The sequence below is a fragment of the Psittacula echo genome (genome assembly GCF_963264785.1).
Source record: "Psittacula echo genome assembly, chromosome: 3".
Lineage (NCBI taxonomy): Eukaryota > Metazoa > Chordata > Aves > Psittaciformes > Psittacidae > Psittacula > Psittacula echo.
The window spans coordinates 109,500,327-109,525,885 of NC_137736.1; the positions used below are offsets into that span (position 1 = coordinate 109,500,327).

The 25,559-nt window shown below is 39.3% G+C and overlaps 3 protein-coding genes across 8 annotated transcripts in view; 2 read left to right on the plus strand and 1 right to left on the minus strand.

Annotated features, from left to right (window-relative positions):
• The window catches only part of ZDHHC20 (zDHHC palmitoyltransferase 20), a 44,688-nt gene extending 42,017 nt beyond the window's left edge, over window positions 1–2,671 (plus strand). Inside the window, exon 12 of the mRNA XM_080612821.1 lies at window positions 2,325–2,671. Within this exon, the coding sequence (XP_080468947.1) occupies window positions 2,325–2,350 (26 nt within the window). The 3' untranslated portion in view covers window positions 2,351–2,671. The remainder of the gene's footprint in view (window positions 1–2,324) is intronic.
• Window positions 113–9,795, minus strand: MRPL57 (mitochondrial ribosomal protein L57). 3 transcript variants are annotated; one of them, XM_080612820.1, is made up of 4 exons: window positions 9,667–9,795; window positions 8,204–8,439; window positions 2,677–2,710; window positions 113–2,119 (listed from the first exon to the last, which is right to left on the minus strand). In XM_080612820.1, exons 2-3 carry the CDS (start codon window positions 8,432–8,434, stop codon window positions 2,678–2,680), a joined length of 264 nt encoding a protein of 87 aa, XP_080468946.1. In that variant the 5' UTR covers window positions 8,435–8,439; window positions 9,667–9,795; the 3' UTR covers window positions 113–2,119; window position 2,677. The 3 variants fall into 3 exon arrangements, with proteins under 3 accessions (XP_080468946.1, XP_080468944.1, XP_080468945.1); XM_080612818.1 differs by lacking the exons at window positions 113–2,119; window positions 2,677–2,710 and adding an exon at window positions 2,719–5,151; XM_080612819.1 differs by lacking the exons at window positions 113–2,119; window positions 2,677–2,710 and having other exon boundaries at window positions 7,958–8,439.
• A 107-nt stretch (window positions 9,796–9,902) lies between these two features.
• SKA3 (spindle and kinetochore associated complex subunit 3) lies at window positions 9,903–21,400 on the plus strand. 4 transcript variants are annotated; one of them, XM_080612815.1, is made up of 9 exons: window positions 9,903–10,041; window positions 10,365–10,429; window positions 11,284–11,449; window positions 13,111–13,540; window positions 16,484–16,581; window positions 17,519–17,721; window positions 17,897–18,097; window positions 18,351–18,415; window positions 19,289–21,400. In XM_080612815.1, exons 1-9 carry the CDS (start codon window positions 9,939–9,941, stop codon window positions 19,320–19,322), a joined length of 1,365 nt encoding a protein of 454 aa, XP_080468941.1. In that variant the 5' UTR covers window positions 9,903–9,938; the 3' UTR covers window positions 19,323–21,400. The 4 variants fall into 4 exon arrangements, with proteins under 4 accessions (XP_080468941.1, XP_080468940.1, XP_080468939.1 ...); XM_080612814.1 differs by having other exon boundaries at window positions 17,522–17,721; window positions 17,897–18,106; window positions 18,300–18,415; XM_080612813.1 differs by having other exon boundaries at window positions 17,897–18,106; window positions 18,300–18,415; window positions 19,289–21,399.
• The last annotated feature ends 4,159 nt before the right edge of the window (window positions 21,401–25,559 follow it).

A 25,559-nucleotide genomic window follows, 5' to 3' on the forward strand; every position in this document is an offset into this window, starting at 1 on the left:
ATGATAAATGTGCTTTCTGGTTTGAAGTCTTTGCTATTTGTTGTGCAAATCTGCAAAAACACATAATTGAGATTCTCTCACATTTTAGGTGCAAAAAAGCATATTATAGTTTCATTGGAAAGCTGATCTCAGTTTATTACTAACCAACCATCTCAGTGAGAAACAGGTAAGACCAACATAATTGCTTGCCATTTCTGTATATGTATGAGTAAACTAAAATAGACGTCTTGAAGTCAAAAGTTACGAGTCATTGAGTGCACAGGAGTCCTCTGAGTTGGATGAGTAATAGGAAGGTCTAAATAAAACTCAGAATGGCTGTTCAGAAGACAAGAATGGGAGTAATGCTGTAGTGCAGGAAACATGCCTGGCTAGATCTGAGATGAGTCATACTAGTACTGTAATTTAGATTGAAGTGGATAGTGCTGGATTTATTACCTGACCATTGAGAAGAATCTAATCTGACAAATAGCCAGTTTCAAGATGAAGCTGTGTCTTGGGGAAGCACTGTTCTAAAGGAACAGTTCCTGAACTGTCTGGTTTTAATCATGTATTGGTGGGATACGCTCTGCTCTTACACTTTTAAGAAGCCGTGTGCGCACAAGGAAGGTGGGTCAATAGGTAAATAAATATGTGTCTGTGTAGGGACTGCTTCGTCATACTTGGAATTGACAGTGATCTTTTATGTAAGAGCTCTGTGGGCACTTGGCATTTAGGAAATACAGTGAGTGCTGCTGCATATATGAAAACATCTGTGGTGTATTTCCAGTGACTAAATATTGAGTTCATACTGAGGTGAGTTTATAAGCTCCCTTTAAATTTTCCTTTCTGGAGGAGAAACATCTTACTTGGACAACTAGCAACTGTCAATGCTGAGGACTGAGTCATTCACACACACCCCTGCCTTCCCTCCTTTCCAGATGAGAGACAGAACTTACAAAGAACTGCCATTGTCTTTGGACAGAAAACACAGTATTTGACCTTTGTGAACTCAGTAATTTTATGATCATGCTTTTTTTTTTTTTTTTTAATAAGCCTTCTGACTTAGAATCACTGTTTTGGGAGCAGTTTTGGTTTGTTTTCAAGAAAAAAATCTGTCTAAAAGGTCTTTGTGGAGGATGGTGTGATGCTTGGTCAGCCCTCTCAGTGTAAACTCATACAAAGCCAAAATTAGATTAGTTGGTGGTACTTCTGAAAAACCTACTCAACCATGAGAACTCACCAGTGATGAGTTTTCCCTTCACAACTTTTCTTAATGCGATATAAATGTGCAAATGCATGTCCCAAGTAAGGGACTCCATTCAGCCTGTAGCTATATAAAAGTTAATCTAATCTTAAACAGGTTACTAAGGCTTTATACTCTCCATAGAAAGGGATAGGTATCTTTGAGAGCTGTTCATCCCCAACAGCCTTTGGTAGAGAATTAGAGGAAAATCTTAGTCTTTCTTTCCACTGACATAGAGAGGGAATGTGACTGGCTTAAGCTAGACAATTAAGTGGTAATAGTTTGGGATTAATTTCCTTCCTATCTTCCCTCTCTTCCTAAACTCAGACCAAGTTTGATAAAGGAAGATTGAGTACTTTTTGTGTCGCTCTCGCCCAAAATGCTATAGTTTTAAAAGTTGTATAAATAAATGTGCATAATTTCACCCAAAGCAAAAGCATTTTGATGTTATCTCACACAACAATTAACTCAGTAGCACAGCGATCCAGCTGTTTTGAATTCAGTTGGATTTGATCACAGTTTCTGTAGGCCAAGATAGTTAATTCGTGTCCCCTTGCAATTGTAAGCAACTGTGCAATAGCAGTGAGATCCAACATCTGTTCTGTGCACTTCTGTATACTCTGGAACAGAACAATAGTTGTATTTTTCAATTTTTAACACACTGCAGAAGCAGTAAGTCACGGCTGAAGAATAAAATTCCCAGATTATTCTAGAAAAAAGAATGTGATTGGCAAAGGAAGGCCAGTCCCCCAGCCTCGGTGAAGCAAGTGGCGTTTGTGTCCCCATATCTGTCAGTTTGATTCAAAATGAATGCACAGTTCTTGTCAATCAGAGATCCAAGAGACTTCAGCCACAGGTCAGTGGTGATGGATTGAGGTTCTCAGTGCAGATAATCTTCTAAAATATAAGTTTAAAACAAGACTAAAACAAAGCAAAAAATTCCACACCTCCCAGAAAGCAGTTTCAAGCTGACATTACCTTCACTGCAGTCTTGCATGAGCAGTCTGTAAATCAAGTTACCTACCTGCATTTTTGTAACACACTGATCTGTTTTTCAAAACTAATGGTACAATTTAATTAATTACCTTTTTTGTTTCACTAGGTTTCTGCAACGCATCTTGTGCTTGAATATTACCTAATTTTGTTTGGAAGAAGTTGATCAGTAAAATGCGGAACACAAACATTTTGGGAAGAGACAAGAAATTGAAGCTTCTGCACAGTACAGTGGATTCTTGTAAGCACTATTGCAGAGCAGGGAAGTTAAGACAGATGCCTTAAGATTCTTAATGTGCATTTATGCAACACTGAATTATATACTGCTACCAAAGGGCCAAATCCTGAAGTGCCCTGCTTGGATGCACAAGGTCCAGAGTGGGAACTATGCATTTCTGTTATGTTGCAGTGGTGGGGTTGATTGCAGAGACTCCTACCCCCCCCACGGGCAAACTTCTTACCTTAGGCACCACAGAAGTCATGTCCATAGCAGGTCTCCAGGGGACAAAAACAAATAAGACAGGAAGGAGAAAAAAAAAAATACAAAAAAAGGGAAAAAGAAAGAAAAAAATCAATGTAGAGCATGGACAGTGAGTCTGAAGTGAGACTATTTGTAGTTCAAACACCAGAGGATGAGGAAGGGACTGGATGAAGTCTTTCTTCTCCCCTTCTGTTAACCAGTCTACCCCATGATTATAGCTGTGCAAGTCTTTTGGGACTGAGGATTCCTTCTGCTGGCTATGCTTTGGAGCAAGGCAATGCCAACAATGTAAAAGCCTTTTACTTGGTGTTGCTTTCTTGCTATAGGATTGACACCTCTCCTCATTTTAACTTGATTTATTTAACCATATCAAGAACAGAGCTTAAAGAAGCAAACTTGGTTTTTTGTTGAAAAAACATGATTATTTTCCAACACTTGTCTATCAGCATAGAAAGAAAAGCCAGTCCAAAAAGGAATTAAGAGTTCTTACATTTTCTGATGATGTTTGCAGCATTCTGTATAAGGCAGTAACAAAATGGTAAAGTACCCCTGAGGAAAACTTCATTGCATTGTGTGTTGTTAGAAAATGGAACTGGAAGAGTACTGCTTTTTCTGTGGGATCCTTGACAATTTATAAATACTGTGTTATGCATTTGTTTTATCTTTTTTAATAAAGGCACAAGTTTTTATTGGTTCTAAAGTACCATTTAAACAAACATCAAGTACTTATGAGAAAATTAGTGTTGGCTCATACATCTGTATTAACACACTGAAAACCTGTATCCTTTAGTCTGCCACTTTAAAGTCCAGTTTGTGATGCTGAAATTGCTAAAGATTGAGTGCTTCATGCAGTGATGTACCTGTTCCCAAAAGGCAAAATGTTTCCTGTGTGCAGAATAAAGTCCATCCTAAGCTCAAGACCAACAGCAACAACATGGGTGGTTTTCCCCTTGCTACTCTATAAAAGACTGCTATCTCCTCTTTGGGTGGTGTTGGAATTTTGCACCTGGAAAAAATGACAAGTACTACTTCCCTGAGTTTAACTTTTCTGATGTTCAGCTGATGCTGATAATAAACAGATGTGAGCCCTTTTGATACAAACTAAAGGTAGTAGCCCAGTAATATGTTTATGATGGAGATAACGAGGTGTCCAGTACTGTAAGGTTTAAAATAAGTTCTGGTGTTTTTCTTTGGAAATAATAAATTTTTCTTGGATATTAATCTTCTAGAACAAGAACACTTTGAGAACTGATGAACATGATTTGGTCACTGCTGGTTGTTCTTGAGATAGAAGTTATGGTCCAAACTTGCATGTTTTATAAAAGTTGCAGAATGTTTCTTCAAACTTTGTACAAGGAATTTTGTATTTGCTAACTTTAAAACTTACAAAAACATTTGCTACACATTAATCTGGAAGGTTTGGCTTTTTCTTCTCAAGTGTCAAGTGAGAAATGCTCATCTGAACATAAGCTTGCCAGCAGTAATGCACTAGCAAAATTTCTTCAAGGAGATGATAGAGACAGAAGGCTGCACGTTTAAGTGGCTTGTTCTGAATACCAAAATTTGCAGCCCTAAACACTAGTGGAAGTTTAATGGAGGACCCAGGGTATCATATGGCTTTTACTACATTAGTGTGTTACAGCTGAGATAATACACATGCTGTCACTGTTTAACTCCAAACAGCAACTGGGTACCACACAGCCACGTTTGCTTCCCTTGTCCCTGGTGGGCTAGGGAGAATCAGAAAAAGGTAAAACCCCTGGATTGAGATAAGAATGGTTTAAGAACAATTTAATAACTAAAATAAAGCATAATAATAATTGTAATGAAAAGGATGGAGAGAGGAATAAAGCCCTCTGTTCGCACAATATAATTGCTCACCACCTGCTGACCGAGTTGGGGAGGGCAAGCAGCTCTTTGGCAGTTGAGCTCAAGCAAACTTTAGTACTGCTGCTAGCAGTGGCTGGAGACTGCCGGGGGTACTCCAGGAAATGGACCCTTTGCCCCATCCACTGAAAACTTGCAGTGAATGCAGCAAGAAGAGCAGGAGGAAGATGGATCCTGAGAAACCAGCTGTTCAGGGTGCTGGGACATGTTGTACAATCTGGGTTTGTGCTTTAGCATACTGTGTATCAGCATTCTTGAAAATACCTAGATTGCCACTAAAAGTAACTGCCCTTAAGCTTTTAGATCCATCAAAGTACTATTCCAAGCTATAGATAGTAGTTAATGCAGGATAGTTGACATTGGCTGCAATTAGAAACTATGCTTTAGTAATTCTTACTGCTTTTTTCTTTAAAAAAAATCCACATACACACACGAGTCATACATGCAGAATGTTACTGAACTCCCAGTGTTTAAAAAAAAAAAAAAAAAAGAAGTCTGAGGCAGGGCAAGATTTCAGTGTGAATTGTCCTCTGGGTTTCTGAAATGTCTTGTGATGATAAACCTGTACCTGTGAAGATGAGGCAGAAGATCCATTAATAGAAAATACTTAAAACTGGTTTTTTTCCCTAGGATTATCTATTCAGAGTGCACACCACACATCATTGCTGCTTCTACCAAAGGCACTTGACAAGGACAGGGCAGGAATAAGTGGTGTTTGTCATAACAGGCTTCCTGCAGCATCACCCAACACTGCAGTGTCACCCACTGGTTATATATGTCACAAGCCTTTGATTAAAAACTTCCACTTTAAATATTCAGAGGGTTATTTTAGAGAGTTTGGGAACTTCTATTTTTAGTTTTTTGAATAGAGATTAACTTTGTTAAAGCTGTCTCTTGAGTGTGGAATTTGCAGGTTCCAAACTGCTTTTGGTACACTGTTCTTAGAAACCAGCCCTGTTCTCCAGGGTGCTAAATGGCTGCACTTTTCAGGTACTGTTCCTTCCCTCATTTGACCTCTTGTGGCTCTTCTATTACTGTAACTAATCTTCCAGTGTTTGGAGGTTTTGGTTACGTTCACTACTCCTCAGTATGCACTCAAAGAAGTTCTTTATTGATCTGAAGTATGGTCCACTTCTAGCTTACCAGAGCCCCAAGAAGAGTTAAAAACCAGCATTTACAGCAGCATTAGTGTCTGGCAGATTTACCAAGTCACAGATTCTGATGCTGATTAACCAGACCCACCTGGATCTGAAGCACTGACTGATCATATTTCATAAAAAAACTAAAAATAACTTTGAGCTTCATTAGGTTCTCTGAGGCCACTGTCTGAAACTGTATACAGCTGCAGGATCCAAGTGTGCATTTCCAGAGGCGCTGAGCAGCAGCTACTTTCACTCAGTGCAGATCAAGTCTTTCACAGTACCTACCAAATAGCTAGGTGTGCACCATCATCAGGCTCTTTTAGCCCTAAGTGGCACCAAAGAGGGCAGCTGCATATGAAGTGATTTAATAGTGAACATGCTTAGCAGTCATTTCTATCAATTTATTTTGTATATATAGCCAGCTTTTTACATGCATTTTTCTTAATTCCATTACTCATGAAATGTAACAATGCTGCAAGTTGTAGTTATTTTTAATGCAGATTCAAACCAGTGTTTGGCTGTTTGTTTTCTGCAGCAATTACTTGAATCTTGTTTCCATGAGGTAGTTAAGTCTGACAATGTTTACAGGATTGTTTTCTTTGGTTTAGGTGTTTCCCATACCCTGTCCTAGGAAACAAGAGAGCATGTGCTCAGCAGTCAGGCAGATGTGTTGGGGAATTACGTGCTGGAATCACCTTTGTTGGCACCAAAACATTAACGGCAACATGCAGATTTTCCTTCTCTTTATGTTGCTTAGCTGACAACTCACATGCTTAGCACGTTCTTTTCTGATCAGTTTACAGTCATCAAATTACCATGGAAGGAGGCAGCATCCCTGCTGTGACACCTGCCCCCTCTTTAACCTGGACAGGTGAAATGTTACTGGGTTATCTCTGCAGTTATGGTTGTATTTGCCAACAAGGGTCTTCAACGTTTGCACTACTCACAATGTCCCAACTGTTCTACTTCCATGTGCTTGTTTTTAATTGTGCTGCCTAAACTTGTCATGAGCTGTATTGAAATCTGAGGTGAAGTGTAAAAGATCTATGTAATAACAGCACATTTTATTTTTTATATGTTAACAGATAGGACTAGTCCTATGCACAGAGAAAACATGTTGCCATTTATAGTTTATTACTTGAAGTAACTTTTTACAAGGGGCTTTTATAAATTAATTAAATACAAAATCATACTGCTTTGCCTGGAAGTTCCTTTATTTTTTAATTGTATTGTGCAATTTCCCCGTATGTATACTTTCCCATAAATGTCATCTTAAGCCATTCATAGCCACTAAAAGTGCATTCAGGATTTTGTACATCAGTGTTCAGACCTGTTCATACTTTTCTGAAGTATAGTTTGTGTTGAAATAAAGAGTTGTACCATTTTAGGCCTCTTTTCCAATGTGATAAAACATGAATGGACTTGACACTTGAATTCATCAGTGAATGCAACATCAACTTAATAAAAGTGTGTGAAAGAATCTGAAAATGGCTTAGCTGTAGCACGTGTGTGTTGGATCAGTGAGAAAACCTGCCTGGTGGGAAGCATTTTGTAACCATGCCGGTTTTTACACTCCAGCTGTAACAAACCTAAGATTACACACTCCTGACTCCTTCAGGTCACTTGGTCTTGAGAGGGGAACTAAGAAACCTCTGGCTTGTGGCTTACTATGTCCTTCAGGACACTAAACATGACTTAGAAATCAGATTGCCACTCAAACAAGAATCAGCTATGTTCCTTTTAGATCATAAATAATCTCTTAAAAGAGCAGTTAACACCCAAGTTGACACTGACATGACAATGACACTGGCATTTAAATTCAACAATTCTTTCCAGAAAATTTAAAACTAGATGTTTTACAGTATTCCAGAAGTTCTAGCCTCATACACATCTCTGTAATTCTAGCTCATCTTGGTCCTTGCATGCTCGATGAAGCCAGCACTATGTAACTATCAGCTGCCTCGTACATGTATTGGTGTATACAGAAGTACCCCTTCAGAAAGGGGAGCAACCAGTAAGAGCCACCTGGTCAGTACCAGCAGATAATCCCTTTCAACAGGGCAGGTACATTCTCCAAGCCTTCAAAAGGAAATTAATGAAGCTATAAATCTAGTTCACTGCACCCGGTAACTCACGCTGGTTTATGCAAAGTCCCTGAAGAACAGAAGGCAGGCAGATGGCAGAGTGCCATGGGAAGATCTGTCTTCTCTGAAGAGACAATAAGAAAACATACACTGTTCCACAGGCCTCATTTTAATGTAAGATCTTGTACATGGCAGCAGAGGCTCATTTGCCATCCACCTGTATTACGCCGAATTACAAAACTACCATAATAGGTACAGCAGCAGATGCCATGGTAGCACGTAATACATGCCAAACACAAATACGCTGTATTATTCAAGTTGTCCACTTTCTTGTCACATTTAAGTGGTTTAAGTCATCGCTGATATATCTGTGCTCAGGCAACTTGGCTCTCACCCGGCTTTTGAAAGCCTCCCATCTTGCACGTCTCTCTTCTGTGTTATGTTTGTACTCCTGTTCCCGCGTCAGGTAAGGTCGACTCAGCCAGTATTCATTCTCTGCTTCAATTTCCAACCTTCGGATCATTGCTTGCTTCATTGCAAGGGTAACCACTCTTGGTCGCCTGTACTTCCCAATCCATTGCTTTCCAGGAATTCTCTTTCGGAATAAGACCGTTGTTAAAAACATTATGCCTCAAAATAGAAACAAAACCATAAAATATTAATTACCTTAGGGACAAACATTAAAAATTTAACGAGAAAAATTTAAAACCCTGCACACACTCCACTGCCTTTAAACTGACTGTTATGAAGTGCAGAACCTGATACTCACAACCATGTCACCATGTAGGCACTACAATGGTGGAAATGCATACTGGAAACTTAAGACCAGAAAAGGGAAACGGAAATCTTTTATTTAGCTAAAGAGTTCACTCAGTTATCCATACATTGATATCACAGAGATTAAAGCTTGTCCTCTACAAATTATTTATGAAAAACCCAGTCCCAGATACTATTAAACAAAGGATTCACTTCATTCCTTCTTTCTTCAAATAGCTGTGCTGCCAAAGAAAGGCGCATTTCCAAGTCTATCTTCTAGATCCAGATCTGGCCTTCCCTCAGGATTAAGTTTTGAGCTACGGTCCCTCCATAAACTTATTAGTAAATAATTACCTAGTCCTGTATTTTAACTATGGGAACTCTGGTTTGTAGAGAAAAATAGTACCCTCTATTAGACCAACTAGCATGTAGAAAGCACAAATACACAGATGTAACAAAGAGGAAAGGCTAAGCCACGTTTAGATTTGACACGCACACTCTTCATTAACCTGTTTATTAGTCCTAACTCTGCCTAACTCCTGGGTCCCTCATCACACAATATCAACTAGTAAGTCTGGCAAGTACTTTAACACGGCACAAAGCACCATTACTGCCAGAAACATCCACCCTGCCATACCCCATTCCCATGGTGCAACCGCATGCTGATGTTCCGCTCTCTGCTCGGATTTAGCAGCGGAGCTGTGGAACTTTACGGGGACTTTGCTGCCGTAGGCCCTAGTCCCCCTCCCGGCAACGCAGGGCGGAGCTTCCCGTCCCCACAGCAGAACCGGCTGCTCACCCTCAGGCCTGCGCCAGCTACAGCCTCTACAGGGATCCAGGCCGACGCGCGACAGGACACGGCACGGCACCAGGGCCCGCCCGGGCCGCTAGGCACCCACTAGATCCAGGCGGGGCTCGACGCGCACAGCGGCCTGCAGCTAAGGATCCCCTATCCACTCCCCACCGGGGCAGCGCCCGTTCGGGGCCAGGCCAGCCTGAGACCGGGGCTAACCCGCCAAGAAGCACCCCGCGCCCGGGGCGAATGAGGCCCTCTGATTAACAGCCCTCTCCCTTCTCCCCTCCACCTTCACCTTCACTCACCTACTGCGGGGACAGCTCCAGCCCCGCGGCGAGAAGCAAGATGGCGACAGCGGACTGCTGGTCTCACGAGAGCAGTCTTGCTCGTGGTGGGCGGGGTCTGACGGGGCCAATGGAGCACGCGCACTGCGTCCGGTTCAAAGCTCGCGGCGGGCAGTAACCGTCTGCCTCAGGCAGCGCCATCTCAGCGCCAGTTCTTGGGCAGCCGCTCGCTGCTGCGCCCGCGGTTTGAGGCTGTGGCACTGTCCCTTTAGCGCTTTCCTTCCCCGCAGACGATGGACTCGTCGAGGAGCTTCTTCGGTAAGCTGCGCACTGTGGCCGTCAGGCTCGAGAAGGAGGTGAAGCAGCTGGAGCAGGCTCTACGTGGAGAGAAGACGGGTAAGCGCAGACGTCGCTTTTTTGGCCGGGGCTTCACACACGGGCGCTGGGGTGATGGTTCTGCCGGGATCGCTCTGAGTGTGGGGGGTTATTCCTCGGGGGCCCTTGGTTTGGGTTCCCCCTGCCCTTGTGCTTCTGTGCTCCTCTGGGCATGTGGAGATCGGCCTTTGGTGGGCTGATAGGTATCTTGGCTCACTCTAACGTGTAACTCCAACATTTCCGATATAGGCGATCACATTCTGATGTAGAACGTACTTGCGTGCTAAAGTTCTAATATTCCTTTTTCCATTCCAAACCCTTTTATGTGAACATGTATATCTAAGAATACGAAGATGTACCTCCAATGAAAGTCTTAGGTGATCTCCGTTGTGAAGTGAGTTCTCTGAAGGTAACACTTTAACTCACTTCCTTCTTGAAAACTTGGGGAGGGGCGTTCTGTAAACTTACTGTTCTGTTTTGATTATTGATCTAAGGCTTCTGTAGTCAGCAGTTCTGACCCTTATTTTTATACATTTACTTCTAAGTTTTCAAAATGGCTGTGGATGTTAGGTTAGTGCCCAAAAATTTGTGAGTGACTTAAAGTAGATTTAGCAGTGTTTATCAGTTTGCAGTCACTGTTGTCACTTGGATCAGCAGGGGACAAAGGTAACAGGGTATAATGGGCTGCTAAGGCGTGTGTATAGGGGAGAAAGATTTAGGAGCAGCAGCTCGCTAGAGAAGAGGTATGCCTGTGTTCAATTACTAGCACTTAGAATAAAGAAAGTCTTCATAGAAGTTTCAGTACTTTCAGCCATTCAGTTAAACTTGTGAAGAATGTTATTTCTTTAACAAAACTAGGAAAAATGGGCTATAGAAATTAGTAAGTGTGGAAGTAATTGAGAAGTAATCTAGAATATAAACTTGAGTGCTATGCACTAATTCTTTGTACATGGTGAATAAGAGTCCAAACTAATTGCTGTTATCTCATACTTTATGAAGTAAAAGCATATACTTCTGTTTGAAAGGTTAGCAGTAAGCAGTTACCATACTATGAACTTAGTTCAACTTCTGTAAGTTTTTGTAAACTCATGCCCTATATATTCCTGATATTTTGTAACCTAATTTTTGGGTATATATAAGGCCTAAATTTGCTGCTTATCTTCATCTGAATTGAAGTTGAATACTTATTTACAAAACATGTGTAAACGCCTACCATGTAGCAATTCGAAAAACAGTGTTTTATGTTTCCCTTTGCCCCTGAAGGAAGCTTTTAATGCCAGTCTTCGTAAGAGTTGCTCTAGAAAACAAGCAATTAATAAGTTTATGAAGGCAAGTGAAATATTGATGAAAAGAAATGAAGCAGATCTTGAAGAAATAAAAAAGCTATTCCAGAAGAATGGCTATGAAACACATGTCAAAGATTCTACAGGTAATATATCTTGGCAATACAGTATGTGAAGACAAATGTAATTCTGTGAAACATTTCTCTTTAGCTCTGTGTATATTTTTATTAATTAGAGATCCAAGTGTATCTCTGCTATTTGCTATATAATAATATCCAGAGAGTAAAAGATTCTGTTGTGATTGATGCAAGTGGAATAAACCAAACAGAAAAACTTACATTTAGATCTCCTGGCATGCTTTTAAGTTAGTGTGTGTTGTTTTTTTTGATTGAGTTTTGTTGTTTTGTTGGGGTTTTTTTCCTCCAATAGTAGTTATATTCAGAAAACATGGTAGCAAACATGTTTTTATAAATTGGAGAATTCTGCTGTTTCAGCTTCTCATGCATGGGAAACTGTTGTAGATGCATCTAAACTAATTCATATTCATATGTGATGATTCCATTAACTAAGTCACCATTGGGAAAATCTTGACATAATGTGCTCTGCAGCACAAACGGGAAAAGAGAAGCACATAGAAGGATCAGGTGACACACGGCAAGCAGTGGTAGCTTGATCACTGGGGGAGGGAGATCCTTAAGCCAGTCAGAAGGTACACAGAACCTCTGTGAAAAATCCAGATAATGCCAGACAAGTTTAAAACACTACAGCTGTCCTTACCACACACTGGTACCCATTTTGGTATCAAGGGCTCAATCAGTCTTATAGAAGCCACACCTTAACTAACCTTCCCCCAAGTGTTAGCCAGTCATTACACAGAATAAAATTGTGGCTGTGGACCATATTCACCTCTAACTTAAGCAACTTCAACCGTGTTTTGTAAAGGTATGGCAGAATGCTCTGATTTTATAGCACCTTCCTTCTTGTCCTATTTCTGCCTTTACAGAAGACTGCAAACAGAGCTATAAGTTAATTTCCTTTTTGAGATGCATTTTTAAGCTAAGTGTATCTGAATACATGGTACTGACACACATAAAAAGGTAATGCCTCTGTCCCACACACTTCCTGCATCATGCAGAAGTTCACAAATATGTTTCAGTTTATTATTTGTGAGCTACAGAAATGTACAGATTACACTTTGCTTATTTCTGTAGTGGACTCTGTTATCTAAAAAGCTATCGTCTTTCATGAGGTTTTTAGTTGCTGCTTTGTAACCCTATTTCAGTTCTGATTTTCAGAAGAATGAGCATTCTAATACTGTGTGCAGCCTTTGTTCTTTCTTTAAAAACATTTTCAGTTCTGGACATATTTTGTTGTTGTCATTTATGTTCTACATTTTTTATTAATTTCCACTCTTGCACTGAAATAAAACCAAATAAATATGTTTAAGATTTGCACTTGCTGCCCGCTCCATGCAGGGAGAGGATTTCTATTAAAAATATGCTTGTGTAAAATTCTTACCATGTAAGTTTTCCTAGAAATAATATTTACCAATAGAGTGACATCAAGTCAATGTGTGACCTATATTGTAAATATTGCTTAGCCTGATACGGGCTTTTGATATCTGTTCTAGCTTCAGGTTCACTGCTTTAAAATGAAAGAAGGTATCTATTCTTTACAATAATGAGTAAAAAAAAAAAAAATTAATAAGGGAGGTTGGGGGAAGGAAGGGAGTCTGAATTTATTTTATAAATTATTATAACAAGCTTCTGACATAATTATAATTTTTTTAATTACTTTTCCCAAGCAGAAGAGGAGGAGGAGGAAGAAGTTAAAAGTGATTCGACAGCATCTGTCCAGAATAAATCTGATGAAGACAAAACAGATGATGCACCTGATCTGCCTGCTGGTACTGAGAAGTCACTGGTGCCCGCAGACCCACTGCGTAGCCCCCGGCTTTCTGATTTTGGTCTTTCACAATACAGTTTCTACAGGCCTTGGAGTGCAGTGGAAGGACAATACACAACAAATGTGCATCAAGCAAATTTAAACAACAGGACTCCACTAAAAGCACTGACCCCCTGTACTTTGCCCAAAACACCAAAATGTAAGCTGAAGATGGACGATTATGAGTGTGTAACACCAAAACTGGAACACTTTGGCATTAGTGAACATACCATGTGTATGAATGAAGATTATACAATGTCACTTATGCATAAAACTGCTCAGACAAGCAAGAAGTAAGTAAACTGCTTCATTTCAGATTGTTTCTGTACTGAATTTTCTGTGGCTCCTTCTTGCTGTATTAATTTCTTGCTGCTATTGCCCTTCTCTTTGTCTTGAAGTAGGTGATATGTCTACCAGTTGGTTAGTCCTGTGTCTTTATTCAACTCTCTATGTGTCTATTGGTGTACTGTTTGAAGTGCCAAATGCTGCCATGAAACGCATCTCCTATATAGTGCTTCCCTTGACCGTAATAAGAATCTTCCATACACAATCCCTTTCCAAAGGGAAATGCACAGTATATCTCTGATCTTTGCTTTCCTTAATCTTGGATTTGAGGATGTCTTGTCTGCAGTAGATATTACATGGCCAATTTAAAGGTTTAAAAAGCTTTAGGAGTATAGACTCAGAAAAAAAAAAATGTAAAGCATTGAATGAAATTCCTTACTGTAGAAAGGATGTATTATCTTTTATGTTATACAGTCCCACATTCCGCTTGCTCCAGTCTGCTCATGAAAAGACATCTCCAGATTTTTACTGCTCTAATTAACATTGAAAAAAAGAATTTGCAGCAGTGAGGTGTAGAACACCTGAGCAGTCCAAGGAATTTTTTATACTCCTGAGGTACTGTAAAGGTAGTGAGATCATGTTTTTACAGTTAGTACTGGCAACAGGTTCAACTAGAAAAGCTGAGAGTATTTTGAAGAAACTCATTGTTCTGTAGCTAAATCCTTGGTATCTGGAGGAACTGTTCAAACAATAAGAACCATATTCAAAATAAGTTGTGGAAATAATTCAACTTTTTAATCCCTGATATTTGCTAATTTACATGACTTTATACCCCAAATATCCAGTTTACTGCAGTGGTTACATTTTGGGGGGGGGGGGATTTGGGTTTTCTGTGTTGGTTTGGGATTTGGTTGTTTGTTGATATTTTTGTTTGTTTGTTTTTGTTGATTGATTGGGGTTTTTGCTTTGTTTTTTAATTTAAGATTACTGGAGGGAAAGGAGAAAGTGAAAAGATAAAATTTCTTTTAAAATAGTTTGGGGATCTCTCTTTTTAAATAGCTGTGTAAATACTATGATGTCTATAAAGCTCTATAGTATTGGAATTGGAATAGTAGGAAAACTGTTACTGAATCCTAAAATATATGAATTAAAAATAATATAATAATAATTTTCAATAATTTAATTCTCAAATAATATTTAAAAAATAGGTCCAGCTTATCACACAGTTGAAATTCTTTTAATGACTGTAACTTTTTGTGATTTTTATACCACTTTCCCCATTTAGTGAGAACTGCTTTAAATGTGATCATCAGCCTTAATCATGGCTGTAATTTATAAATGGATACAGCCACAAATGTAAATTCTATTTCTGTAGCTTCTAGTGAAACAGTCCACCAGAGAGATTATATATTATTTTAAAAGAATCACACTAGCAGCCTTCCATACTCCTAATGATAATACTGAAATTCTCTAGAGAATTAGTTATAGCTTGATTGCTCTTGAACACATTATCATTAAGACCAAAACAGCAGAACATGCACTGATTGTAATGGATTCAGAATTACGTGAGAGGTTATAACACAAAGTCAGTAGAGTTAAAATGTTGTTTAACTGTATTTTGGCTTGTTTTGTTTGTTTTGCAACATTCTGTTAGAGTCAGCTTGCTGTTTGATAGAGGTTGAAACAATTCAACAACTTGTTACCTTCAGAAAGCTCTTATCTCTCCTCTTAGTGAGAAGGCTTAGCATATTAAATCAGCACACATAAACACAAAACCGAAGGTGTGGCAGGCAGGGGTTGTATCTGGCTGAAACGTGTCCAGCAGCAGTGGTGTGTGAAAACTACTTGGAAAATTTGTCTCAAAGTTCTTAAAAAAAATATTTAGAAGATGTCAACTCCTCCAACTTCGTTTTTCAGGTTTTCGGTTTTCAAGTGGGTGAGAAAAAAAATACACTTTGATGCACCCACTACGAAACTGAAACCCAAAGTAGTTAGGAAAGAAAAGAAAAAAAGGAAAATGCCCAAACAGAAGTGTTTATTGTTACACTTGTTCTTCTCCATTGTAAAAATTAAAACTCGTATGATTTCAGGTACCCAGAATATTTCCAACACAATACTGACTTGAAAAGTTACTACTTTTTTTTCCCCTTAAAATTTGAGATGTGGCAATGTAAAATATACTGCCTCAAATGGATATTTTATCGTTTTTTAAGCTTAGGCTTTTTGTGCAGAAGCTTTAAACCTGGTTCTTATAGTTAAGATAACTTTTTACACATTAAATCACTTTCTTATAGACACATTTTTGTGTAGAGTTTAGGTAAGCTTCCACTTTTTGTCTGGTGTTGTCTCTTTAACTCTCTACACCCTTCTTCCACTAGAATATCTTGGCTATGAAAAAAGAACCTTAAAAATTTCAGATTCCAGTTTTGTGGCATTACTGTGAACTGGCTTTTCACTCAAGTCAGCTAGTGAGTAACATAAGTAAACTTATTCCAACTTAAAATTGAATTTAAAGTCTTCTAATGTTCACACTAACGTTGCTAGGTTAAGAGCCAAAAACATTTCCTCATGTTGTTTGAACTTCCGTAGGCAACAGATAATTTAATATAAAATACTGTACCCCTAACACAGAACTGGTCATCTGGGACAAAGAAAATTAGTTCTACACTGGACATCTTTTGGGGTTTTTCATTTAATTTTGGGGCGGTTTTATTGCCTTGGATTGAAATCTTACTGCATTTGAAAGTGTGTGACTAGACTAGACTTTTGCATGCTACAAATTGTTCGGTAGACTCATAGATGAAAAATCTATGAAGAAATCGTCTTTGAGGAAATAAATTTTTGACTTGCATGATGATAAACATACTAGAAAAGCGATCAGGTTGGCAGTATTCCTGTAGTTGTCATTTCTTTGTATTACTTGAGAGCTAATAAACGGTTTTGGTTTTCAGGTTGGTTAAAGATGATCATGAAGTGACTGTACGAGACATGACACCCAGGAAAATCATGGTCACTCCTGGGTCAAAATCAAAAGTGACACCTGAGAATGGTAAGTTAAAAAAATGTGAAATAAATACACATATCCATTTTTTATATAATGCATGTGTAAATGCATTGTAAACGTCTGGTAGACTTTTTAAACTGTGTTTTTTGTTAAATATAGTTAGTTCAGGCCCAGTCATTGTATGAGCACTAAAATCAAGAAAATGGAATGTTGTTGGCTTTTATGGGAAAGTGTCTCGCTGCAGTATAAATCTTTGCTAATTCTTCTACTGACATTCATCTAGAATTATGAAGAGGGATCCATCATTTTGTAACTGCAACTTTTCCTTATTTGAAATAAAAATACTGGTTTGCCAACTTATCTTTTTTTTTTTTTTTTTTTTTTCCCCTCAGAATACCTATTAGATCTCTTTAAAGATGGGAAAGAAACTGTTAGGAAAGAGGCTAACAAGACAGTAACTTACATCTTTCAAGAGTAATGCTAAAACTTTTGTGAAAGGAGATGTAATATGTTCGCTTGAAAACAGAATCATAGAATAGAATCATGGAATGGTTTGGGTTGGAAGGGACCTTAAATACCATCTAGTTCCAACCCCCAGCCGCAGGCAGGGACACCTTCCACTAGACAGGTTGTTCAAAGCCCTGTCCAGCCTGGCTTTGAACACTTGAGACAAACATAGGAATAATTGAGTATACTAGAAGCTAAAGCAATGTTGATTTAGGTTGAGCTTTTTCAGTTACTTGCTGTAGTGGTACTAGATTTACTACTGCTTTTTACATTTTGAGCTTTTATGGAATTCTGTAACTTAGATGGTTCCTCATACTAAAAATTAACTAAAATTATTCAGGTGTTTTAGAACATGCAAATATATGATAAGCTAGCAGACTTGGAGAACTAAACTGGGGCACTGAAACTGATAATGTTTATATATATATGTGTGTGTGTATGTATGTTATTTTTATTATCCTCCCCTTAATTTCAGCAGCTAACTGGATGGCTTCTCCTATGATGCCCATGTTCTGTACTCCTGATGTGAAAATCCCTTCCAGATCAAACAGTACAGTATTATCAAGGTTACCAGAGACAAATGAACAGCCCATTCCCAGTCATACAGAAACACCACGGTGCCCAGATTTTGAAACAAGATGGATACAAGCAGAAGCTAAGTTCTTAAATAGCAATTCTGTACGTTTTCACACACTTTACCATAAACAGTTTTTCAAATTTCAGTTAGGATTACTTTCCAATACTTCTTTTTCTTATATCATTGTAGGTCTTTCTAATGGTAACTTTGTAAGAACACTTAATACATACCATACTTAATTAAATTAACTGAAGTCATTTAATATCTCTTTTGTAGGAGGTGAAGCAGGAGAAGACTGAGTCGGTGACAAAGAATGATGCAACAGATAAACAACACAAAGAAGATAGCATTTCTTTTGCTGAGAGCTCTGATGAGTATCTTAAACATTTCAGAGACCCTTCTCCTCCCAAAATAAAACACTATGACCAGTTACTCAATACTCCTCCACCTCCAGAAATAACAAAGATACCAGATGATGTTCTACAGGTTAGCTGATGTACTTTTTTTTTTTTTTCCCTAAATAGCTTTAATATCAAAATAGTAAAATTAAAGCACTTAATTTATCAAATTTTGTTCTTCAAAAAGAGAGATCTCTGCTACTTATTAAAAATGCATAAATTGTAGTCCTGTTTTGAGTTCTTAAATAATTATTTTTATTCCATTTTAATGCTTCCTGTAGATCCTGTGCAAGTATAGTGGTAAAGTAGACTCTAACACCAAAGAAATGGAGACCGAGACAGGAAATGCTATAAAATATGGAAGTGATGTCACAGATTACTGCAACAAAGAGAACAGGTATGATTAGATTTTATGAATTTGCTTATGTATATTAAATTATGTATAATTTAATTTGGAGAAGCTATGAAGATGCTGTAATGCATGTAGAAATTCATGCAGCTGCTTGCTCTTCAGCTACAAAAATAGCTCTTATTGATGTGACTAAATAACTGTTCTTTGCCTGGTATCTGACAGCCTTTTTGTAAAGAACAAATGTCGTAATTGACAAATATTATAATTGACTGTGTTTGAATCCTCCTATCTCAAAAAAAAAAATTAAGGTAGAGTTTTACTGTTTCATCATTAAGCATATTTTGCTTCATGGCAATCAAAGCACCAGTGAATACTTTCTTCTGAGTAAATTTAGGCAATAAAACTGAGGAATGGGAGAAAACTATGTAAGTGACATGACCAATTTCACAGTCATTTTGGCAAAGTTCTTTGAAATACAAAGCTGCTTTATGAACAATATGTGAATTAGTCTACAAGAAGTATGAGTAATCTTTGAACAATGGAATAATAGCTTTTTAAAATAACTGAATTGATTTGGATAGAGTTTTTGTGACAACTCGATCAAGTGTAGCTATTCCTGATTTAATATAACGTATATTACACTTGTTGATTATTGGTTGAACTTGGGGTCAGCACAGATTACTTAGGTAAGGTGTACAGGGAACACGTATAGTGTCAAATAATAATCACATCCCACAATGAGACATATAAAAGTATCTTAATATGCTTGGAGTTGTAATCCATTTGAGTAATCAAATAGAGCAAAGCTTGACCCCTCTTTTTTTAACTCATCAAGATAAAGTTCTCAATGTTTGTGTCTTTAGCTAATTGAAAATATGATTGAGAGAAGTTCATGATTTTTTCTGGGTATATTTGCAGAGGATATCCTGGACTTTTCAAGCCAAACATCTGAAATCAAGCTGAAGACCATGCTGAGACTATTTCACATTGATGAATCTTATCGCTGGATTGTAACAAGCTCAAAAAGCAGAAGAAAATACTGGTGGGAGGAAAGAGCCATATAAAGGAAAAGCTTTTTTTAATGGAGAAAATATTTATCCATGATATGGATACACTTGTTTGAGCTAACAACTTGTGCTTCATTTTTTATTGAAACTATTGGCAAAATTTATTGAGGGTTTTTACATATATGTACTTTAACATGTTTCAAAGAGGACTAGGGTCATGTTTGAGGTAGTGCTTCAGTTCTCACCTCATTCTCATGTTTGTTGTATGTATTTGTTGGCTGTGGGGTATAGAGAAGTGTAGCTAGGTTGCAGTAAAGGGAAAGTCCAGTTTATTGTCCCAGAAAGTGGATATCTCTGGTTGCTCCAGTAATGTCTTCAGGGCTGAGTTTGAAGTGTGTGGTACTTTAGCAGTATTTAGTATCTTCCACAGAAATGGGTCTTTTTTTAATTGGAAAATTAAGTCGTGCTTTATTGTTTAAAGTACTTCTACGCTATTAGTCACTTCTGCAATACTAAGACATATTCCTGCATCAGTTACTGTTACTTGACAGGCATTATCTTATGCTGCTGCTTCTTTCTTAATATAGTTTTCTTACATCGATATTGTATTGGGTGCTGTGCATGTTTTCCTTTTGACAGTATAACCTTTGTAGCCCTAAAAGGTCACAACTTCATATTCTATCAAGGTGACTCTTGTTCAAATATGAATTATTTGAAAATGTCTTGCATAATTTGTACTGGTTACGTATATCTTCAACTGCTGGGATTATTTGCTGGCAGGCATGTAGGTGATTGCTCACTCTTCTGCTGCCATGTGCATTCTGTAAGTGGTGGTGTTGCTTACATCTGTCCCTGTAGTAGCTGACCAAGCTTAAGTTCTCAGAGCTGGTTGGCACTTTTTTGGTATCTGGTAGTCAGTACTTAAATCTCTAGCAGAAAAAAAAAATCTTTATTTTTGTCCACAAGAAATCCCAGCTATGTATCCTTCTGTGGAGCCGGTTTGCTGTTTCCAGTGTCAGCTATTCCTGAGTGACTCCAGGACTGCTCTTATCACCTGTATGTAGTCTTCCTGTTGATGGCTAAAATGCTGTCATTTGTATGAGGGCAGGCATGCAACACATGATAAGGGAGATGGGGAGAAGAGTATGCTTTTCTGAACTTTCTGGATACAGCTCCACATTTTTAAGTCCTATGGATATGCAGACATCTAGAGATGCCCAAAACTTTTTCCAATTGGTTAGAGTTATCCTGGTTAAAACCTAGCAAATAAAGGTGCCTTTTTCCTGCTATATAAAATCAACTGGAGAAGATGATTTTCTACTAGGTCTGGCCTGAGCATACTGTCATTTTTCTGTGCTAACTTCTGTTTAAAAAGTATGTATTATTATGTGTCAGTCTTTGAGCTTGATCAACATTTCTAAATACTAAATAAATTTGATGGCTGCTATAAAAACACTTACTTGTTGTACCCAACTCCTGAAGCGAGGGAAGGCCAGACCTGCTTCCAGCATCTTCACAGACTAAAACCACTGAATGGGCTGGATGTTAGTCATGGAATTTCATGGTCTGAAAACTGTATAAAGCATTCTGCTACTGAGCAAGAATCTTTCAGCCTGACAGATTTACCAGTACTAAGCAGGAGGATTTCAGAGCCTGCATTCTCCCTCTAAGTACTTCATTGCTACTTTCTTGCCCTAAAGCCAGCCAGATATCCTGAAAGGCTCCATTTAGCAGGAATCAGAACATGGACAGCACTACTGTCCTGGACCTTTGTCCTGGGTTCAGCAGCAGCAGCCAGTTTTTCTCCTTCTTAGTAGCTGGTGCAGCGCTGTGGTTTTGACTTTCGGCCTGGGAATAATACTGATAAAGCTGATGTTTTCAGTTACTGGTCAGAATGTTTACCCTGACCAAGGACTTTGTGAGTCTCATGCTCTGCCAGGGAGGAGGAGAAGCCGGGAGGAAGCAGAGACAGGACACCTGACCCAAACTAGCCAAAGAGGTATTCCATACCACATCACGTCATGCCCAGGATGTAGAACTGAGAGTTCCCGGAAGGGCTGGAACACTGCAGAGTGGGGGCGAGGTACCAGTTGGTGAGCGGTTGTATTCTCTTCCTTTTTATTTCCTTTATCATTATTACTATTAGTGATAGCAGTAGTGATTTGTGTTATACCTTAGTTATTAAACTGCTCTTATCTCAACCCATGGGAGTTGCATTCTTTTGATTCTCCTCCCCGTCCCTCCAGATGTGGAGGGAAGAAAGGTGGGGGGGGGGGAAGTGGACTGCGTGGTTCTGATTTACGGCCTGGGCTTAAACCACGACAACCTTGCAGTGTTTCCCTCCCCCACCACCTTCAACTGATGAAATTCCCAGGTCTTCTAAATGTTTTTTTTCCCTAAGCCTCCCTAAATGGCTTTGAACTTCACTTTCCTTTTCTCCATTAGGGAGCTGTGGAATTGTACCCAGCAGTGCTGGGGTTCTCACCTTAAGCCACTGGCATAATTTTTCTTGCCTATTACACAATGTTTTCTGCTACATTTCATAGCTATTTCATTAATATGGAAGGGATTCAGTTAATATTTTCAGATACAAATTATCTTCAAGATGACAATTGAAGTCTTAATCTTCTGATTTACTCAAGATATTATGACATGATGATGCTGGCATGAGACTTTTTGGAATTAGATACGAAGTTTGACTAGTTAGTTTTGTTTTCCTTGCCTACAGTATTATCCTAATACATGTAATATTGCTGTTTGTACTTGTATTATTCTTTGTAGCAGGACCACGGCTCTGAAGTGGATATAATCAGAGTAGCAAAACAAAAACTAGTTTTAGTTTGTCTTGTTTTATCTTTGAAAATCTTTTAGATTTCAGCAAGGCCTAAGCAGTAGGTTGAGTATTGGGGATGGAGGAGGGGAAAGTTGGAAAAGTGAAAGCATAAGCAGTGTTGGAAACTGATCTGTGTTCAAACTAAGCTGGGGAAGGAAAGTTGTGTGCTTTGCTTTGTCTTTCTTTGTTTTCCTTACTCAGATCACTTCTCTCCCACGGGTGGCTGTGTGGCATGAGTTCAAATACTAGAACAACTAAAGATGTAGCTATGGGGCTAGAGAAGCATAAAACTCCACTTAAGCCAGTACTACTGCTGAGGAAAGGCTTATCCCACTGCTCACTAATATAACACATCAAAGTGGGAATAATGCAAAAGAGCTTAAAAGTTGCACATTGGCTTGTGAGGTGAGTCTGATAACAGCTCTGGCCAGTCAGAAAGTGCAGTTTGGATAACCAGCTAAATAAATAGCAAACACAGTGGTTCTGTAAGGGACAGTCATCACCTGAAAACAGACAAAATTGACTCAGAGTATGGGTTTGTGTTGTGCTTAATTTAGTTTAACTGGTGGATGCTTCCAGTCGAGGCTGTTTCACCAATTCTCTTGCACAGAATCTGGGGGTTGGTTTGTTGAACGGAATCTAGGTTGGTTGAGCAGTTTTGTGACGGATTCCTTCCATTTGCTGAGTCACTGAAAGGACAATTAATTTTGTTTTCTCTTCTAGTTTGCCCTCCCCAACAGTAGTCTCAAACTTGGCTTCTGTCAGATATAAGGGAAGGGTGAGATGAGAACAGATCACATCATCTAGCAGTAGCCTGCAGTCAGGAAAGATTGAATCCAGCACAAAATTACACTTCAGTGTTTAGGGACATCTGGGAAGCAACCAAAAAAAGAATAGCCTTTAGTTTTCCTTCATTTGCTCTGGTTCTTAATTTTTTTTTTTTTTTTTTTTTTTTTTCATTTTTTAAAATGTATCAGGTGTGTCAGCTAACAGAAGCTTCTCTTCATAACCCCATTTGGTGTCAAAGAAGCATTTCAATTGTTCTGTTGAGGAAGCCCCTTGTCAGTGCTTTCTTCTCTGGGAAATATTTTGCTTGAGGTTAAATACAAATATAGATCTCACAGTGAAATGAAACTTTTCAGATGGTTGTCAAGTGGATAAATGACAACCATCACTTTTAGTGCCTCCCATTGTGCGTTTATTGATGTGTTTATAAGTCATTGGAGCAATAACTGGAGTCCAGGCTTATAGAATCATAGAATAGTTAGGGCTGGAAAGGACCTTAAGATCATCTAGTTCCAATACATCTGCCATGGGCAGAGACACCTCGCACTAAACCACGTCATGCAAGGCTCTGTCCAACCTGGCCTTGAACACCGCCAGGGATGGAGCATTCACAACTTCCCTGGGCAACCCATTCCAGTGCCTCACCACCCTTACAGCAAAAGGCTTCCTTGGTTATTTAAAGCTCCACACATGCTTTAAATCTTCTGTATGATATGATATTTGCTTTGCTCCCTGTTGTCATTAATCAGATGATCCAGTACTTGTGGTGGTGGCATGTGTTCCATCAACAGCTGCAGCTGATGTTGAAGCTGCCTTGGATTCTGGGAGTCCCCTTTTTTTCCTATGGGATGATAGCACAGAGCTTGTGACATTTGTAAGGAGCAATGATAACATCCAGTGGCCGCACTACGGAATCACATGTATGTTAGGTTAGTCCACAGGATGTAACTTCCTACCAGGAAAATATCAGTAAATGCTGGCTATGTTATCTATCAACTTAAACATGATTCCTGTGCTGTCCTGTCGTGGTTTAGAACCGCGCTGTAAATTAGAGCCACGCAGTCTACTTCCCCCTCCACTCTTTCTTCCCCCTGCTCCTGGAGAGACAGGGAGGAGAATCAAAAGAATGCAACTCCCACGGGTTGAGATAAGAACAGTTTAATAACTAAGGTATAACACAAATCACTACTGCTACCACCAGTAATAATAATGATAAAAGAAATAACAAGGGAAGAGAATATAGCACTTCACCACCCACCGACCGATACCTTGCCCCCACTCCGCGGTGATCCAGCCCTTCTGGGTAACTCAGTTACATCCTGGGCATGACGTGCTGTGGTATGGAATACCTCCCTGGCCAGTTTGGGTCAGGTGTCCTGTCCCTGCTTCCTCCCGGCTTCCCCTCCTCCCTGGCACAGCATGAGACTCACAAGGTCCTTGGTCAGAGTAAACATCGGTGTTATCAGCTCTGTTCCCAGGCCAAAAGTCAAAAACACAGTGCTGCACCAGCTACTAAGAAAGAAAAAATGACTGCTACTGCTGAACCAGGACTGCCTGCTTTCACAAAGAGGCAGCTGGTATCCATGATAGGGAGCTGACCAGATCCATGAATTTCTTTCATCTTATCTAATTCAAGTTGAAGAGTTTTAAAAAAGCCCAAATGTGCACGTGTAGATCCATGGAAGAAGAGGCACTTCTGAGGAAAGACCATGTGAAGGGCAGTTTGCAGAATACCCAGCAGGAAGGTTTTCAAAAGCTTTCCTAATCTTTGACACAATGTATTCCTGGCTTACAGCCCTGTAATTAAGGCCCTGTGGTTACACTGCCCAATGCTTGCTTATGCAATTGCTGTGAACCAGTCTAAGGCCTTGCTACACAGTCCCACCTTTCCTCTTTCCTAGTTGCCAGGCCTTGACCTCTGTTGCATCACACAATTGTGGCTGCAGGAGAAGCCATTCCTGTTGCCCAGCTGCTGGGAACTAATGGTTGGTTTCTAAGGTTAAATTGTTCATGGACTCTCTACTGACTCAAATCACTGCTTGCCTGCAAAGGCAGGGGTGGGGGTTGAGGCAAGAGAAAGGAAAGGCTTGGGGACAGCAGGAGCTAGGACATCTCATTCACTGGCATTTTAAGCTGTTCAGGGAATGATATCCTGTCTGTTGGGCTACCTTGGTAAGGTTTCCTGACATTGCTGTTCCCTGAGCACATCCACATGCCTCAGGGTCCTGTCATGTTGGGGGAACTGATGCTGCTTTTTTTTCTTTATTTTTTTAACCCAGCTGATGTGCAATAATGTCTAGACACAAGGGATGAGACAGCAGCAGCAGGTAATTGCTTTGGCTTGAGCATGTCCTATCTTAGCTGTTGCATTACTTACAGCACTGCTCTTTGACCACGGCCATAGCTGTTGTCATCTGTTCTCTCTGGGTTTCAGAGACCTTCTGATTTTTTCATGCTTTCCACTGCAAGAGTGAGAACTTGCTGATAATACCTAATGCTTTCCTGCTGCATCTTGGATCATGCCCATTTCTGCTTCTGACTAGAGCTGTAAAGCAAAATTTAA